The sequence below is a fragment of the Mustela nigripes genome, chromosome X (genome assembly GCF_022355385.1).
Source record: "Mustela nigripes isolate SB6536 chromosome X, MUSNIG.SB6536, whole genome shotgun sequence".
Lineage (NCBI taxonomy): Eukaryota > Metazoa > Chordata > Mammalia > Carnivora > Mustelidae > Mustela > Mustela nigripes.
Window position 1 is genome coordinate 82,720,310 of NC_081575.1, and position 18,772 is coordinate 82,739,081.

The 18,772-nt window shown below is 48.8% G+C and overlaps 1 protein-coding gene across 2 annotated transcripts in view; it reads left to right on the forward strand.

Moving 5' to 3' along the window:
- The first annotated feature begins 2,785 nt into the window (after nt 1-2,785).
- SYN1 (synapsin I) overlaps nt 2,786-18,772 on the forward strand; it is a 46,619-nt gene continuing 30,632 nt past the window's right edge. For both annotated transcript variants that reach the window (XM_059385699.1, XM_059385700.1), the window contains exons 1-5: nt 2,786-3,356; nt 14,407-14,464; nt 14,570-14,661; nt 17,657-17,813; nt 17,983-18,072. In XM_059385699.1, coding sequence (XP_059241682.1) covers nt 2,980-3,356; nt 14,407-14,464; nt 14,570-14,661; nt 17,657-17,813; nt 17,983-18,072 — 774 coding nt within the window. In that variant the 5' untranslated portion in view covers nt 2,786-2,979. The remainder of the gene's footprint in view (nt 3,357-14,406; nt 14,465-14,569; nt 14,662-17,656; nt 17,814-17,982; nt 18,073-18,772) is intronic.

Consider the following 18,772-nt stretch of genomic DNA (forward strand, 5'->3'; position numbering starts at 1 on the left):
TACACCTATGTGTGTGCATAACAGTCTGAGTTATAGGTGTGTGTGTGTGTGTGTGTGCACGTGCCCACATGTACACGTGCATTGAGATGTCATGGACATATATGTGTGTGAGTTATAAACGTGGGTACAATACTGATTACAAACATATGTCAAGGGTGTGTGTTTGAAAGTCATGGTTCACCAATGCACAGCAAAGAAAATCATTCATGGAGCCCCTTCTATTTGTTCATTCCTGCTAGAGAAGATGGAGACAGTGCAGAGAAGCCCTACCTCTGCACCAGAGAGCTGAGACACTCCTAAGGGGAAATCCTCATTCTTCTGCAAAACAATCTCCAAAACATTAATTTCTGGAAACCGAGCCACCTGGAGAAAGGGAACGATGCTGGGGGCCATGAGTCCTAGAAACGTGGGAATAGGAACCCTGAGAAGAGGCATTCTGGAGACAGATTCCTAAAGGGAGCAAGATAGGTCTATAAGACTTGCAGATGCTCCTGTGCCCCAGAGAGGGCACCATGGGTCCAGCACAGCTTGTTTACTTCAGTTACTGAGCAAAAAACTGAGAAGCACATACTTCTAAATGTTGGAAAATGTGTGATTCATGGGAGTTCCCCATCTGGGCAACACTGGGATGCTGAATGCCTGAGACAGCATCCACGAAAGAGAGGGAAAGAATGGCCAAAGCAAAGGCCTTGGAGGTAGGACTGAAGCTGCCTGGCATGGAGGAGGGAGTAGAGAATGGTTTGTAAGTATTGGACTTGAGGACTGGAGAGGCTAGGGGAAGAGGGTATGGAATCTGAGTCCTGGGGATCCTGGCCAAAGATCATCCTTGAGAGAGAGGTAAAGGACATTACTGGTGGAAGTCACAGCACATGTGAAAATATAAAGGTTGCCTCCTCCCCCCACCCCTCCCACACCCTTAGAGATGGGTCAAGTGATCATCTTAAAAGATGAAACCAAGTCTCAGCGGGGATAAATCACTTTTCCAGGGATATGGTGGAAACCTAGTTTGAACTTTAAATACTCTGACTCTAGACTCCGCACCTTTACTACCTTGTTTAAAAAGGCCAAAGACTTAATGCATAAAGAATGAACAAATGAATAAATGGATGATTCACCTGAAAATCCTGCAGACAGAGAGACTCCAAATCTGCCTTTTTCTTATCGTACCTTCTTTTACCTCACTTGATCCACCAACCTCACTCACTATGGCCCACAAGAACCTGCTCAATGTGGTCCCTGCTAACCTCTCTGACCCCATCTCCTGCCACAACCCCCACACACACACTCACGTTGTTTCAGCCACACTGACACCACTTTCTAGCACATTCTTTTTTAAAAAAATGCAAGGATCACAAAGTGAACATGACCCTTTGGGAATGAATTGGAGCTCCTGGATTCCTTCATTTGTAAAATGGGAACATTTCCCACCCCATTGTATTGTTGTGAGGGTTGGATGAAACAATACATGTAAACAGCTTAGTTGGGTGCTGTCAACAAATGATTGCTTTTAAATAGATTCACACTTTCATTGTAGTCAGGATCTTAAAGGAGCTGACAGGGTGGCTTCCACAGCCCCCGCTGCCTGGACTATCAAGGTCATTTGCTCATGTGGCAAACATCATTTGGCACCTACTGTGTGCATACCCTAGGATGGGTCTGCCTCTGTCTGTGGAAAGTTCTCTGGTGCGGGGGAGACAGCCATGGGCACTGATGATACCAGATGGTTATAGTGGGTTTTGGCTTTTCCAGGGCAGAGCAATGAGGGCATATAGAATGAGTCTGTGTGTGTGTAGGGCCTGGGTTGGAGGGACAGAGATGGACACACATCAGGTCTGGAGCTTCAGGGAATGTGTCTTTGTGGCAGATCTAGGTTTATCGTGATCATCTGTGGGTATGTGATTTGTCTGGATGTGCATGTTCGTTTGAGTTTCCTTGGGTCTCTGTGTGTAGGTGTGGTGCCTGTGTGTGTGTGTGTGTGTAGGCATATGCGTGCATGTATGCATGCATGCCCACGTGTGTTACCCTGGGCATCTGTGTAGATACCTAGATCAGTGTGATCTCTGTGTATACGTGCCTCTGTGTTTCTTTACTTTTGTTTGTGTCTATATGTATCTCCACATGTGTGTCCTTCCTCTGTGCCTCCAGGCCCCAGCAACCCAGGGCAAGGCTGTGTACCCCGCCCAGGTGTCCAAGTCTCCCTGTCTGATGCTGTCTATGCCACCCCCACACCCTCTCTCTGCCTAGCTGAGCCCGTAGGATATGGGAAATTGATCTCCCCTTACAGGGTACTGCTTGTGACCCCCATCTGTCGCGGTGAGGAGGTTATTTTTCTACTTTTGATTCTCTGCGTGTGCCTCTATTCCCCCCACACCCCACATGACTTCTGTGGTGAATATCAACACTGGAAACTTGAGTATCTGCAGAGAAACCTGCGTGTGGGTGCGTCTGGGTGTGAAGACCAGAATTGGGCGGCGTGGGGGGGGGGGGTCTTGCATGACCACTCACCCCGACCCTCCCGAGAAATATCTACCCCGCCCCCACCCCCCAAATTGCGCATCCCCAATCGGACGAGGGGGAGGGGAAACAGGATGCGGCGTGGCGCGTGCGCACTGCTGCCTTCAGCACCACGGACAGCTCCTTCGCCCCCGCCTGCCGGCGCGTGCCACCGCCTCCCCAGCACTGAAGGCGCGCTGACGTCACTCACCGTTCCTCCCCAAACTCCCCTTCCCGGTCGCCTTGGTCGCGTCCGCGCCGCCGCCGGCCCAGCTGGACAGCACCACGAGGGGCGCGAGATAGGGGGGTACAGGCGCGACCAACAGCTCTGCGGCGGCGGCGACTCAGCGCTACCTCAGTCTGCAGCGGGCAACCGAAGAGTCGCGTCGTGCCTGAGAGCGCAGCAGTGCTCTTGGGCCCCGCGCGGTCCGCCCCCGCGGCTCCTGATCAGACTGCCCCTAGGACCCCCTGCCCCGCGCCGCAACCATGAACTACCTGCGGCGCCGCCTGTCGGACAGCAACTTCATGGCCAATCTGCCTAATGGGTACATGACAGACCTGCAGCGCCCGCAGCCACCCCCGCCGCCGCCGGCTGCCCCCAGCCCCGGAGCCACGCCCGGTCCCGCGACTGCCAGTGCCGAGAGGGCCTCCGCGTCTGCCCCTGTGGCCTCTCCGGCTGCCCCTAGTCCTGGGTCTTCGGGGGGTGGTGGCTTCTTCTCGTCTCTGTCCAACGCGGTCAAGCAGACCACGGCAGCCGCGGCGGCCACCTTCAGCGAGCAGGTGGGCGGCGGCTCTGGGGGCGCAGGTCGTGGGGGCGCTGCCGCCAGGGTGCTGCTGGTCATCGACGAGCCCCACACCGACTGGTAAGCCACTGCCGCGGACGTCTTCCCGCGGGCCTGGGTCCCCAGATCGTTCCACGACGAGCACTTACCAAGCACGGCTTGTGTAACAGGCACCTGGCCCCCTAGCCTAAACCCTTTTCCTTTAAATTATTATACCGTGTGCATCCTCTGTGCCCCGCCCTTGCCCCCCACCCGGCCTTCTCGATCCATACAGGGAGCAGTTATCCGGCGCCTGCTGTGTAACTCCTTCCCCAAAGACTTGGCTTTAGGATATCCTGTGAGCGTTCGGGAGCCTAATGTGCCTTGCCGCCCCCCCTCCCCCCCCCCAACCCTCACCCCAAAGGCCTTGTCCTTTAATGAATCTTGTTAGCATTTTTCAAGTACCTGCAGTGTGCCTTCTCTAGGAATCCTTCCCCAAAGCCTTTGGCTTCCCTGAATTTTGTGAACATTCATTGAGAGTTTGCTCTGTGTCTTGTCCCCCTCAAGTCTTGCCCTAAGGCCTTCTCTCTAACAGATCTTGTGAGCATGTATCCAGAGTGTGGTATGTGCACCATCCCAACCCTCCCCCCAAAGACCTTTCAAGCTATTCAGTGAACGTGGATTGCCTGCTGTGTATCCCATCCCCTCTTCTCCCCGAAAGTGTTGCCTTTAATGGATTCTGTGAGCCTTTATTGAATGCCCTCTGTGTGTCCCAACTCTAAGTCCCCTCTCCAAGAGCTTATTTCTCCAAAGCACCTAGAAAACATTTACTAAGTGCCTGGTGTATGCCCTATCTCCAAACCCCTTTCTCAAACGTGTTTTGCTCAAATGAGTCCCATGAGCATTTTTGAGGCTCTGTGTGTGACTCATCTTCAGACTCTCCCCCAAATCCTTTTCCTCCAATGGATCTAGAAAGCATTTATTAAGGGCCTTGTTTATTCTCCATTCTCAGGCTACTCCAAAGACCCTTCTTTTGGTGAACCCACCTAGAATTTATTCCCTGCCTGCTGCGTGAGCCTACTCGAAAGCTTCTTTCCTCCAGTGTATTCAGCAAGCATTTATTGCCTGCTGTTTACCCCATCCCCAAACCCTTTCCCCAGTGACATCAGTCTGCATGTGTTGAACACCTTCTGCATGACCCAACCTTAGACCTTCTCCATAAAGACTTGTCTCCAGTTAATACAGTGATCAAATATCTAATACTTGGTGTGTGCACCATTTCAGTCCTCTTTCCAGAGGCCTTTTCTTTTTACTCACCCCTTGGAGCGTTTGAGGAGGACCACCGTGTGCCTGATTCTATGCCCTCACCACAAGAGCCTTTCCTTTCATGGATGGAGAATCAAGCTTACATAGATCAGGCTTCTGCAGCCCCATTCCCTTTCCCTGAAGACTTTTCCTCTAGTGGATCCAGTGATTGTATGCTTACCTCTAGCCCACCTTCCAGCAAAGACCTTTTCTTTTAATGGATCCAGTGAGCATCTCTTTTTGTACTGTCTGCCAGGTGCTTGATTCTAATCACCTTCCCCCAGAGACCTTTTCTTCCTATGGCTCCTGTGAGCATTTATGGAGTGCTGTCTGTGTGCTCTATGTTCACACACCTCCTTCCCAAAGTCTTTTTCTTTTAGTGGATCCGGTAAGCACATATGCAGTGCCTGCTGTATGCAGGGAGTAGACATCTCTTCCTTATCCCTAGAAGAAATTGTGCCAGTCATAAAGCCTCTCCCTAGGGTCTTTTTTTTTTTTATTAATCTAGAGCCCAGTTTATAAGGATTACCCTTTTTCCACTCCCCTCAATGTCCGTAGGATTCCCTCTCCCAATCTTAAGTCCATACCCCAAAAGGTCTTTCTTCTACTTAAGCCAGTAAACACTTACTTGAGTTCCTACTATATAAGGGCCATTCTGAACGCCTTCTTTTCCAAGTCTGAAAGTTGCTGTCCTGTTTCAAGACCTCTCTCTCCAGGAGTCTACTTCAACCTAAATTTATTGAGTACCAGCTTTTTACTGTTTAGATCGCTCCCCCCCCCCCTGCCTTTACCTAGCAGCCTTTCTCTCTATTCAGAGCCGTTTATTCACTCTATAGGTATTTACTGCATAGTTTCCATGTGTCAGAGTGTGGGAGGTATCCATTTAGCATTACTACATACTAGGAAGATCCCTCCTTCAGTTCCCCTTCCTTTTAACCCCAACTACCGGCTGGATTCTCTACATCTTTTTCTCCATTCAACCCCACAATTGTTTAATAAACACTTACTATATACTAAGGTCCCCATATTCAGTGCCTCTTTCCCTCCCCCTCTTGAAGCTCTAATTCCCCCTTTGACAATCCTCATCAGACCTTTGAGTCTATGCAATCTGGAAAGTTCACAATGTGCACCTACCGTATTCTGGCGAGGTCCCCTCCCTCCCTTCGCAGCCATCTTCCCAGCTGCTTCCCCCCACCAATTAATCCAAAAAGCATTTGTTAATCTCTGACCGTATTCTTTTCAAACAACCACCTCCTTTTCTCCATCAATCCATAAAGCAGTTCTTGAACACTTGCTGTAATTCTTTCACCAGCATCCTCTCACACAGGAGCCCTCTTCTTGGCTAAATTTGCTCCACTGAAGTCAACAAACATTAATGGGGCCCCTGCTGTGTACTGGTAGCCGCTCTCCTTTAGATTTCCCTTCCCCACTCCTGCACTCCAGGAAGTTCCTTTGCTGCATTTTCCTTTCGTCCAGCAAACATTTATTAATTATCTACGGAATACTGACAAGACCCTCCCCCTTTCCATAATTACAACTCCAGTGTTTTCCATTGTTTTCGAAGTTGTCTGGCAAGCATTTATTGAGCACCTGTTAAATTCAGTGAAAGATTCTTCCCTTCTCATCCTGCATCTCAGAAACCCCCCGTTATCCAGCTGTTCTAGTCTTTTCTTCTGGTCAATCTAGCAAGTGTTTACTTAGTGTCTACTATAGTTGGGGTGTGATGGACTTGTATACGCACGGCAGGCTCAGCGTGGGGAACAGAGACCTCTGCATCACCTGCCTACAGATACTGCAAATACCATCCAGGCTTTGGGGATTTCAGCCTGGAATAGAGGAGGAGTTGTGCAGACTCCGTAATGGATTGGACTCCTTGATAGAGTCTGACACCTTTTCCACCAAATCTCACCACTCTCACCCTTTCCTGGGTCTCAGGTCCTCTGTGGTGCACACTTGCAAACTCTGAGTTGAGAATCATCTCCCCCTTTTAAAGAGAAAGTAGCTGAGTGTTTAGTTCAAACTGCAGGTCACCTACTGGCTTATAACCAGGATTTTGTTTTCTTCATGCAGTAGTATAAATGAAAATAGACTCTAACAAGAAATATATTACACATAGTAAGTGGGATTATTACCATTTAGTGGAACTGTTACTCCAGGAAATATAATCAGTAATGTATGCCATGTATTACATGTGGTATATGCTCTATCATACATTTGCTATATAATTGGTTTATAGTACATAATACATATATATATACATATGTGTGTGTTTTTCTTTGTGAAATGGAAGAAAATGGAATAGAAAATATCAGACTCCATTACACATAGTAAAGGTAATCATTTACTGAAAGTTTCATTCCAGTTCTATAGGTATGTTTATGTACCTTCTAGGTACATACATGGTTAGTATGTAATATGTAATATATGATATATTACATAAGGCACACTATATTATATTTGCTGTGTAACAGTAGAGGTGTCATATAACATATATTACATATATAAGGTAGGTTATTATGTATCTATGTATACAGTGGGTTATATAAACTATATCTCTTCTTGTGGCTTCTTTTCTTAGACTTCCCTGGAAGCAGGCCCTGAGACTCTGAGGTTTGTGTGCAGATTTACTGGGGAGAGCTCTTGGGAACAACACCTGTTGCGGGGGAGGAGTGAGGGAAGCAGGATTTAGTGGAGGGAAAGGTTGATCTATGATGCAGCCACAACAGAAGCCTCAGCCAACACTTGGGGGGAGCTAGGGAGCTAGGATGACCCTTCAGAGAGACCTTCATGGGGGGGGGGGGTCCAAGCTTTTGTATTCTTACATCAGTCAATCATTAGGCATGGGCTGCCCCCTGGAAGGAGGCCTTTTCTTGGGGAAGGCAGACCCCTGCTGAAGAAGGCAGTTCCCAGTGAGGGACTCCCAGTGAGCACTGAGAGCCTTCAGCAGCAAATCTCCCCGGAAGTTGGGAACTAGATAGGAAGGCTTGAAGGTGAGCGCATGGTGTGGCGGGTGGAGGCGGGGGGCGGGGGGGGGGGCGGGTAGAGCAAATGGGAGTGGGGGAAGATCTGAGGGGAGCACAGAGTCCACTCCTTATACTGCTCAGATTCACTTCTTAGATTAAGTTAATCGCCCCATCTGGGCACAGCATCTCCAGGATTGTGATTGGTCAGATTTTCCGGGGAGGTGGGGGAAGCTTGAAAGAGAACGGGTTAGTAGCCTCCACTGCTGCAGAAATAAATGATCTGCTTCTTCCGTTTTCTTCTTCTACCATACATTCTAGATTCCCCTCCCCCTCAGCTAGCGCCTCTCTTGGTCTCTCAAGCTTACCTGATGAGTGATCCATTCCCTCATCCTTGAGGGATCCCTGAGCCCTTGGTCCCCATGCCCTTCTCAGGCTGTGGCCACTGTCCTTGTTCATTTCCCTGCAGAGCTGTGCAAGGAGTACCCACAGACAGCCAAGAAGATCGCCTGTGTGCCAAACATATCTCTCCCCAACCCCCGCTCTTGCCGTGTAATAACAACCCCACCTCCTCCTGATGTTCAAGGCCACGTACCCCTGTGAAGACAGTGATTCATTCCGCTTCATATTCATTGGCGTGTGAAACCTAGGTATCCAAGTGTCATCCGTAGCTTCGAATGTAATAGGATTCTTGCTGTGTCCCCTGGTAGCGGTGTTCCCCCTTGGAGAACCAGGACCTCTAACCTTGCAGAGCCTTGAGGGAGCAGGAAACACCCGTTCCAAAAGTGGATCACTGGGACTGATGGTAAGCTGGGCCCCTCCTACTTTCTCCTCCGAGTTCCCAGACCCGTATGTTCTACCTACTGGAAACACAGCACAAAGAATGGGCCACTGATTTTGGGTGCTTTGGAGGACGGTTCCCCATTCTTTGACAGTATCATGTCCAAGCTAGCATCTTCGCCCTGGCTGCAAGCTGTTCCAGACCAGCAGCTCCTGGGTGCTGTGATGTATAACATCACCAAGCAACTCCAAGGTCATGGGCCCGCTTCAGGACCTCCTTTGCTATCAAGTGTGTCCTTCCATTTGATGCAGTGTTATGAGAGATCTCATACCGGTGGCTCCAACATTGGGTAAGCCCTCGGGCAGTGATACTGGCTATGACCCTGCGGTCGGCAAACCCCCCACATACAATATTTCTGTCAAAATGAATCCTTCGTCTTTCCAGGGTGGATGGGGCCCAATGGAGTCAGCTCGCCACCAAGTGGCTAGCTAGGCTTCTTAAGGGATAGGGACAGTGCCGTGTCACAGGCTTGGTGTTGGTCTCTGCTGCTGAAAAATTGGACCTCAAGCAATAATGCCATTGGCCCCACTTAGAGCCACTCTCTCTGCTTGTCCTGCTACTTCATTCATGGGCCCATCTGCTCGCACTGGGGTGGCCGACTTGAGAGGCTGGCTGACATCATCGGGCTGACTCATTCCGTCTACCTGGTTGTTTAGTGCCTCTTCCATTGTGGATGCTGTCTGGTGGGTGTTAACACACAATGCACAAATCTTCGCTCCTCACTTTTTGCCCACTCCCATGTCCACCCACGTTTCTGTGCCCCAGACCTTCTTGTCCTGATCTTCTTTTTTTTTTTTAAGCTTTTATTTAAATTCCAGCTAGTTAACACACAGTGTGATATTAGTGTCAGGTCTACAGTCTAGTGAGTCAGCACTTCCTTACGTGGCCCGGTGCCCATCGTCTATTTCACCCTTGCCCTTCCACCCCTGTAACCATCAGTTTGTTCTCTATAGTTAAGAGTCTGTATCTTGGTTTGCCTCCCCCCCTTTTACACTTTGCTCATTTGTTGTGTTTCTTAAATTCCGCCTAGGAGTGAGATCATATGGTATTTGTCTTTCTCCACTGACTTACTTTACTTAGCATAATACTCCTTGTCTTGATCTCCTAATATTTTTCCTTCAAGGCCTCCAATCAGCCAAGCCACCCACCATGGCCCACCGGTGAATGTATATTCTAATGGTGGGCCATTTCCCTTTGCTTGCTAAGTAGATTACCAGGGGCCCAGCCCAAAGCTCTGCCCATTGGGAGCTCTGCCACTGTCTTCCACAATCACCCTGAGTGGGGCTATGACACAGCCTCTGTCCCTTTTTGGCTTCTCCCCACACACCAAACCAGTCCATTTGTGAACCAAGCTGAGGTTTTTTTCTCCCTTCCTTCAGCCACTGGCTGTGAGGGGTCCCCTTGGTGAGCTGAGAGAGACATCCGGGCACCAGGATGGGTAACACGGGCATCGGGATAACCTGTTCAGTTAGCTTGCTCAGTCCTGCTTAAGCCTGATCCCAGCTGCTGGGTCCATGTGACGTTATTATTTGGTGGGCCCGGCCAGACCCAGCTCACAAGGGGCACCCAGAAGCACAATCGCTTGGTGCCCCATAGCCATGCGTTCTGTCTCTTCCAGAGCCTGGTAGGGCACCAGAAAGTGGTTCTCAAGAGTCACGTGATTCTCTGCTGCAGATGGCCTGGCTTTGCTCCAGAACCCCCAAGGGCCTCCCACTCACACTTCCCATAAGCTCCACATTGCATCTTTTCCCACTACTGGCTTATCCAGTATCATAGGATCTGCGGGGTATATGGCCTAAGTGGAAAGATGGCTGGCACCATGGTCTGGCCCTCCTGCCAATCCCTTTCTGCTCTGGCCCCCGTTCAGGGAGGGCAGCCTAATGCTCCCCCTGAAATAGGAATCAGAGTAGTATCTTCAGGTGCGGGATAGGCTGCTTCTAGAAGCTGGTAATGCCTACCAAGTGCGATGCGCTTTTCCTCGTGGCAGGAGGTGCGAGATGTGACGCTTTGCCCTATTATTTGGAGGGGGCTGTCCTGGGCCTGCCTTGGGCTATTGGACCCCTGGAACTTTTACTAATGCTCCGGGCCCCTGAGTCTTTGTAGTGTTCATCTCCTGCCCTCTGGAGAGCATACATCTTAGCCAGACAACGTGCTACTCATCCCTTGCTTGTCTTGCCCAGTCAATATGATGCCATTGATAAAGTGGTCCAGTGTGACATCCTGGGGGATGTCCACATGGCCCAGTGCCTTTGGACCATAGAATGACACATGGTGAGAAAGACAGCATGACCCCATGGCAAGACCTTCAACAGATATTGCTGTCAGTTCCATGTGAACGTGAAAGGTCACTGATCTTCTTTTCTGGTCAGAATAGAAGAGTGCATTCAGGAAGTCAGTGGCTACCTGCTGGACCCGAGTTCTGCTCTGACAATGGCAGCCTATCCAGTATAGCTGCTTCCCTTAGGGATACTGCTTGGTCGAGCTTTCAAGAGTCTACAGACATTCTCCAGGAGCCGAACTAGTCCATTCAATGGGAGATACGATGGGACTAACACCCCTGCATCCCTTAGATCTTTCAAAGTAGCGCTAGTTTCCACCATCACCCTTGGGATAGATATAATCTTAGCTTGGATTTGCTGATTTGATTGGGGGGGTGAGGGTGTGGTTCTAGAGGCGTCCATTTGGACCTTCCCACCACAATAGCTCTTACCCCACAAGCCAAGGAACCCACGTAGTGGTTCTGACAACTACAGATATGTCCAGTTTAATTATGCATTTGCGGACTGGAGAAGTGGCCGTGGGGTGGACCTGTGGACCCAGGGGACCCACTGTGAACAGGACCTGGGACAGGACTTCAGTTACTACCTTCCCACTTGCCACTCTTACCAGCATATTCCTTATTGATTTTGTGAGTTGGGTAGATCCTCTGGCCCTTCCCATAGAACATAGTCAGCTCATGAGTTTCCTAGACTCATGTAGCATAACTTCTCTAACATGTCTGCTTCTTTGAGTCCTTTGATCCTTTCTTCCACAGTCTGCCATGGAAGATTTGGCATTTCTGCTTCACTTGGTGTGGGCCACTGTTTTCTCCAAGCCTCCACAAGTCATCCAACGGTCCTTGCTAGGGTTTCCAGTTCTGGGTCCTGGGAGAGCGCTCCAACTTCATGTTCCACCTCCTTGTTCCATTGTCCTTAGGACCCAGCTTCTTGCATACTTTTACAGCTCTTGTCAGTACATACTGGCCAGATTTTTCAGCTTCTGTATACTGTTTCCTTCCTTTGCAAATATACCTCTTCAATCAGACGTACTAGGATTTGACCCTGCTTATTGATCTGGTTGCTAAGAGGGGAGGGAGGGAGGTTGTGAAAGGGGCGAGCATTGTTTTAAAAAGCACCTGCTTCCTTCAAGGCCTCTGTATTACCTTCAAGCAGAGGGAAGGTCTATATTTTAACAAGGAGGAGAAGCCTACCTCTGCAGGCCCAATCAGTTCAGGTGAAGCAGTAAGTTTAAGGTATCACATGCATCTTCCCAGATATCCCCATCCCAAGTCTAAGGGCTTCAATCTTGGCCTATTTGGGCCCTGATCATGACATAAGAGATGTGCTAGGCCTGAGAATTCAACCTCCTCTGAAGTTTTGTTACACTTAGGATCATGCCCTAAGTCCCTGGTCTTCCCCAATGCCTGCCCTCCAGTTGCAAAGGATTAGGGTTTCCTTAAATGTAACCAAGGGGATCCTCTGGCTTCCACATTTTGCTTTGGATTAGTGATCACTCACCCTGAACATATCCCATCTTTCTTCAGCTAATCATTGGCGTTTAGCAAACAGTCACTGGAGTCTGCTGACCATTTCCTCCAGGCCTTTAGAGTACCAGGGACATTTCACCAAACTGGTGCACTCCATTCTGCCAGATCTTATTACAGTTGACCTTCAGTAAAAGTTACTGATGGCCCCACACCCCAGGGGATGCCACACTGTAATTCTTATGCTCATGAGAATGAACTCCACACTGCCTCTTTTCCCACCACGGACAAGTCCAGTATCATGGAATGTGCCAGAACATAAGGGTGTGAGTGGTTTCCTGCTGGTACCACAGCGCAGACCTGCCGCAGAGTGTGTTATGTGGCTCCAGTATGTGGGTGGCTTTCCGTGCCCCCCAACAAAGGAGGGTTCTTCCTTGCCTGCTGGCTGCTGGGTGACCCAATTCCAGAATGGCATTAGAGTCTTTTTTTGTGGTTTGACATCTCTGGCACACTGGTTTAGGCTGGGTTCTCTGGGATCGGATTTCGAGGTAGGCATTTGTATGCAGGAGGCTTGCGGAGGTGTGCATTTAGGATCAACCCCTGTAAGAAGGGCAGGGTTGGGCAGAGTGGACAGCTGGTCCACAAGGCAGCTGCATCAGAGACTGACCAGGGGGAAGGCCTGCGGGTGGGATGGTCCTTCAGAGTCAGCCTATACTGAGGCCAAGAGGCTAGCCTTTGTATTCACCCATGGACCAGAGAGAAGACACGGGCTGCCTAAAGTAGGTCTAACCTTGGCCAAGGCAATTCTCTATGAGAGAAGACAGTTCCCAGTGGGACATAGCCCTAAGATGTCACCAGCTGACACTCAGGGTGCATTGGCTGTGAAGAGGCCATCTGAGCAGAGCACCACAGTATTCACTACACTTAGGGTCAAAAAAGTTTGAAATACGGGGCGCCTGGGTGGCTCAGTCAGTTAAGCATCTGCCTTCAGCTCAGGTCATGATTCTGGGGGTCCTGGGATGGAGCCCTGCATGGGGCTCCCTGCTTGGTGGGGAGCCTGCTTCCCCCTCTCCTCCCCACTCTTCTTCTCCTCTCTCTCATTCTCAAATAAATTAAATGAAATCTTTTTCTTAAACTTTGAAATACAGTGATAGAGTCTACACTCATCATTATTTTATAAATGAAAAAAATGTGCCAGTCTCAGAGAAATTCCCCTCCAACGCTTGTGAGGGGACAGTGTCGGTAATGGAGTGTGCTTGTGAGAGAGAGGGAAGGAGAGGGAGGCGAGAAAATGGCTGTGCTTGGGGTCTTTGGGGTTTGTCCATGAAGTCTGTAGGGCCCGTTTATGTTGGGTGGGTGTCTGTGTCAGAGACAAGCCTGGGAGTGCCTCCTTTCCTCATCGCTCTTGAGTGAGACCCCTGACCAGAGATGATCTTCTGCGTGTAGAGAAGCCTGTTGGGTAGGAATCCTGCGCCTGGGGTAGGATGCCGCTGGAAACCCAGCCAGGCCCAGGGATAAGGAGGTAGGATTTCACGCTGCTCTCCTGGCTGGCTTCCCCTCGCACTCCCCTGGCTGGCTGGCTGCCAGCCACATCCCTCCCTACGCCCATCATTGCTGCCCTCCCCCTCCTCGCCGGTTCTAGTAGAACCACCGCCAGCCTGCACCCCTCGGATCTGCTCCTCTTTTATCTAGTCGCCCACCCATAGTTGGGTCCCTCAAAGCACTCAGGCACACATGGACAAGTGTGATCCTCCACGGGGAAGGGCCAGGGCATGGAAGGATCCTTCAGGACTCACAAGCAGACACAGGCGACTGAGGCATTCCCCAGGCACACTTCATATATACATATTCTCTGCGGGGTTTTGGTTTTGTTTGTTTGTTTGTTTGTTTGTTTGGGATTTTTAGGTGTTTTGTTTTGTTTTGCTTTGTTTTGTTACCATTTACAAACCTCCATGCAATTCCAAAGTACATTACCACTTGCAGAGTGCACTCCTCCTTTGGCAACGCTTTTTGAAGAAAAACATTTCTGGGAGCGGTGTGACGAGCAAACAACCCTCTGGGGAATGTCTGCCTGCCGGCTGTGGTTTGAGAACTTCGTTTAGAGTTCACAACGTCCTCTGACATTTACACACCTCCGGAAGGGATCACAACAGAACTTACGGTACCCCAAGCACTGTTGAGCTTTGCAAAGGGTTTCAACAATCACGAAGCACTTTATGGCTCTGAAAGATAAACGGGTCAAAGGAACTGGCCTGGGTTTTGACTTCCTGAGACTGATGGCTGTGCTCTGCTTTTCCTCTCCAGGGCAAAATACTTCAAAGGGAAGAAGATCCATGGAGAAATTGACATTAAAGTAGAACAGGTTAGTTGGGGCAGATGGATCTGGGGGTCGGCTGTCCAGACCGAAACCTGGGTGGTCGTTTTGGTTTGATGTGGGTAAATCACAGATATTTTTTCTCCTTCCTAGGCTGAATTCTCTGATCTCAACCTCGTGGCCCACGCCAATGGTGGATTCTCTGTGGACATGGAAGTTCTTCGGAACGGGGTGAAGGTCGTGCGGTAAGCAGAGAGGTGAACTTGGTGTTATGGGACAGGCATAAGGACTCCCTTAGAGCTGTGGGAGCGACACCCCCCCCCCCATTCTCCTGGGAGCAAGAACTTAGGTATGTTACAATAGCCAAGATATGGAAACAATGTAAGTGCCCACTAGTGAATGAATGGATAAAGAAGATGTAGTGTGTAAATACCATGAAATATTTAGGCACGAGAGAGAAGGAAATCCTGCCCTTTGCAACAACGTGAATGGACCTTGAGGACATTATGCTAAGTAAGATAAATCAGAGGGAGAAAGACAAATACTGTATGATATCTCTTGTCTGTGGAATCTAAAAAAAGCCAACTTCATAAAAATAGAGAGTAAAATGGTGGTTACCGGGGACTGAGGAGTGATAGCATAAAAGAGATGTTTAGGGGCACCTGGGTGGCTCAGTGCGTTGAGCCTCTGTCTTCGGCTCAGGTCATGATCTCAGGGTCCTGGGATGGAGCCCCGCATCGGGCTCTCTGCTCAGCGGAGAGCCTGCTTCTGCCTCTCTCTAAGCCTGCCTCTCTGCCTACTTGTGATCTCTTTCTATGTCAAATAAATAAATAAAATCTTAAAAAAAAAAGAGAAGAGTTGTTTAAGGGTATAAACCATCAAATAAATAAATAAAATCTTTTAAAAAAATAGAAGAGTTGTTTAAGGGTATAAACCTATACCTGGAAGATAGGTCCTGGAGATCCAATGTACAGTGTAGTGAATATAGATAACAATATTGTATCTTTTTTTAAGAAGATTTTTATTTATTTATTTGACACAGAGAGAGAGATCACAAGTAGGCAGAGAGGCAGGCAGAGAGAGGGGAAGCAGGCTTCCTGCTGAGCAGAGAGCCTGATGTGGGGCTTGATCCCAGGACCCTGGAATCATGACCTGAGCCAAAGGCAGAAGCTCAATGCACTGAGCCACCTAGGCACCCCAACTATATTGTATCTTAACTATGGAAGTTATTAAGAGGCCAGATCTTAATTATTCCCACCACAAAAAGGAAGTGATAATTATGTGACATGATAGAAGTGCTAAATAATGCTACAGTGACAATTCTATTACAATATATGTGTGTCTACTTGACATCTTTTTTTTTTTTTTTAAGATTTTATCCATGGGGTGCCTGGGTGGTTCAGTGGGTTAAAGCCTCTGCCTTCGGCTCAGGTCATGGTCCCAGGGTCCTGGGATTGAGCCCCACATCATCCGGCTCTCTGCTCAGCGGGGAGCCTGCTTCCCTTCCTCTCTCTATGCCTGCCTCTCTGCCTACTTGTGATCTCTGTCAAATAAATAAATAAAATCTAAAAAAAAAAGAAAAGATTTTATCCATTCACTTGACAGAGATCACAAGTAGGAAGAGAGGCAGGCAGAGAGAGAGAGAGAGAGAGAAGGAAACAGGCTCCCCGCTGAGCAGAGAGCCCAATGCGCTGGATCCCAGGACCCTGCTTTCCCCCTCGCTCTCTGCCTGCCTCTCTGCCTACTTGTGATCTCTGTCAAAAAAAAAAAAAAACTTAAAAAAAAATGAAATTAGGGGGGCACCTAGGTGACTCAGTCGGATAACCATCTGCCTTCGCCTCAGGTCATGATCCCAGAGTCCTGCGATCCAGTCCCATGTCTAGCTCCCTGCCTGGCATGAAGCCTGCTTCTCCCTTCCCCACTTCCCCTGTTTGTGTTCCCTCTCTCACTGTCTCTCTGTGTGTGTCAAATAAATAAATAAAAATCTATATTAAATAAATAAATAAACAAAAAGAAATTAGGGGGGTGCTTGAGTGGCTCAGTTGGTTAAGCGTCTGCCTTCAGCTCAGGTCATGATCCTGGGTCCTGGGATCGAGTCCTGCATCGGGCTCCCTTCCCAGCCAAGACCTGCTTCTCTCTTTCCCTGCTTGTGCTACTCCCCCTGCTTGTGCTCTCTCATTCTCGTCTCTCTCTGTCATATAAATAAATAAAATCTTTTTTCTTCAAAGATTTTATTTATTTATTTGGCAGACAGAGATCATAAGTAAGCAGAGAGGTAGGCAGAGAGAGGAGGAAACAGGTTCCCTGCTGAGCAGAGAGCCCTATGCGGGGCTGGATCCCAGGACCCTGGGATCATGACCTGAACCGAAGGCAGAGGCTTTAACCCACTGAGCCATCCAGGCGCCCCTAAAAAAAAACCTTAAAAAAAAAAAAACGAGGTACAGAATGTGGGAAGATCGCCTCTCTTCTGCAGAGCCAAGGGTCCTAGAAGACCGCAAGCCAAACTTTTTAGATATTAAATCAGAATATATTACTTGAGCATCTACAGTATGCCAGCTGCTGCCCTCAGCATTTTACATTCAAGAAATATTTACTGAGTGCTGATTGTGCACCTGGATCTGTTGCATGTGCTGAGGACCTGGCAGTTAAGAAAACTGACCCCCCCCCTCCCCCGCAAAGAGCCCCTGCTTCCCCCACCTCAAAAAAACCCCTCTGCCCTCACGGACCTTGTGTTCTACTGTGGGATACATGCAATAAACAAATCAGAAAATGTAAAGTTGCTAAGAAAAAATATTTAGCAGCAAAGGGATAAAGGAAACGTTGGATGCTGGAGGGGTCTGCGGTTTGGAGGAGGAAGACCGATAATTGTGAGAGACATTTTTTTAAAGGTTTTGTTTTTTATTTGCTTGTTTGAGAGAGAGAGAGAGAGAGAGAGAGAGCCCGCGCAAGCAAGGGGAGAGGCAGAGGCAGAGGGAGAAGCAGATTCCCCGCTGAGCAGAAGCTCGCTGTGGGGCTGGATCCCAGGATCCTGGGATCACCAGAGAGTGGGAAAGTGTGACAAGGGTATTGCTGTGGAAGGAAACAGCTTGCATGTGTGTGCGCGCGCGCAGACCTAAGCAACCACTTTGCAATTTCTAGGAGCTGCAGAGAATTCGAGAGGTGGTTTTTGTTCTAAGGGTGGTGGGGAGCTCTGGGGGAGTGAGGTGAATATCCTCGACACCTCTTCCCCTGCCACCCCAGGTCTCTGAAGCCGGACTTTGTGCTGATTCGCCAGCACGCCTTCAGCATGGCTCGGAACGGAGACTACCGCAGTTTGGTCATCGGGCTGCAGTATGCCGGGATCCCCAGCGTCAACTCTTTGCACTCTGTCTACAACTTCTGCGACAAGCCCTGGGTGGTAAGTGGCGGGAAGGGCGCTGCTGGCAGAGGGACTATCTCCTGTATGCATGCGTGTGGGAGTTCGAAATCCCTGCGATCTTGGAGGGGGGTTACTCAAAGCTCAGAATCCCAGCTTGGAGACTGTCCCCGAGGAGGGCGTGCTGACCCATCTCTCCTGGCTCTCCTAGTTCGCCCAGATGGTTCGACTGCACAAGAAACTGGGAACAGAGGAATTCCCTCTTATCGATCAGACCTTCTACCCCAATCACAAAGAGATGGTGAGTCTGGGGGCCGTAGGAAGGGCAGGAGGGGAAAGCGTCGTGCCTACTGCGACCTTATTGCCAGGGGACGCATTATTAGCAATGGCGACGGTGTCAGGGAGCGCAGCCAGTGTGTGTGTGTTGGGGGGGACGGTGAAGTTGCTTCGCGACCGGGTTTATTAATAGCATGAATTTACTGATGGGCTTACAAGTGTGATTGCAGTCATTGATCCTGTTTCTTATAGTATCTTTTCTCACCGGTATTAAAAATCAACTTCTACTGTAAACGAACAGAGCTAATGTAATGAATCAGATTATATTACATATAGAAATCAAGTCATGGCTACTTATATTAGCAAATATGCTTCGTGATAGAAATGTCACCCATGTTGCAAATGAGGATTGACAATGAAAATCATCACTAGCGATGTTACAAATTAAATTGCTTACCAGGAGCAATTGAATTGTGGGTTACTATGATTGTAAAATAAAATCACCAATATTACAACCTATCACTACTACTAAAAATTACTGTCATTGCAGCAAATTATGAGGATCCATGTTATGAATCAAATTGCAGTTCCTTACAGAAATTGAATAATCATTACTAGTGTTATTGAAGATCATAACTATTATTACAAATTATTATCAATATTACAAATTATGTTCTAATATAAATTATAATCTCTGTTTTGAATTATATTATGCTTACTAGAAA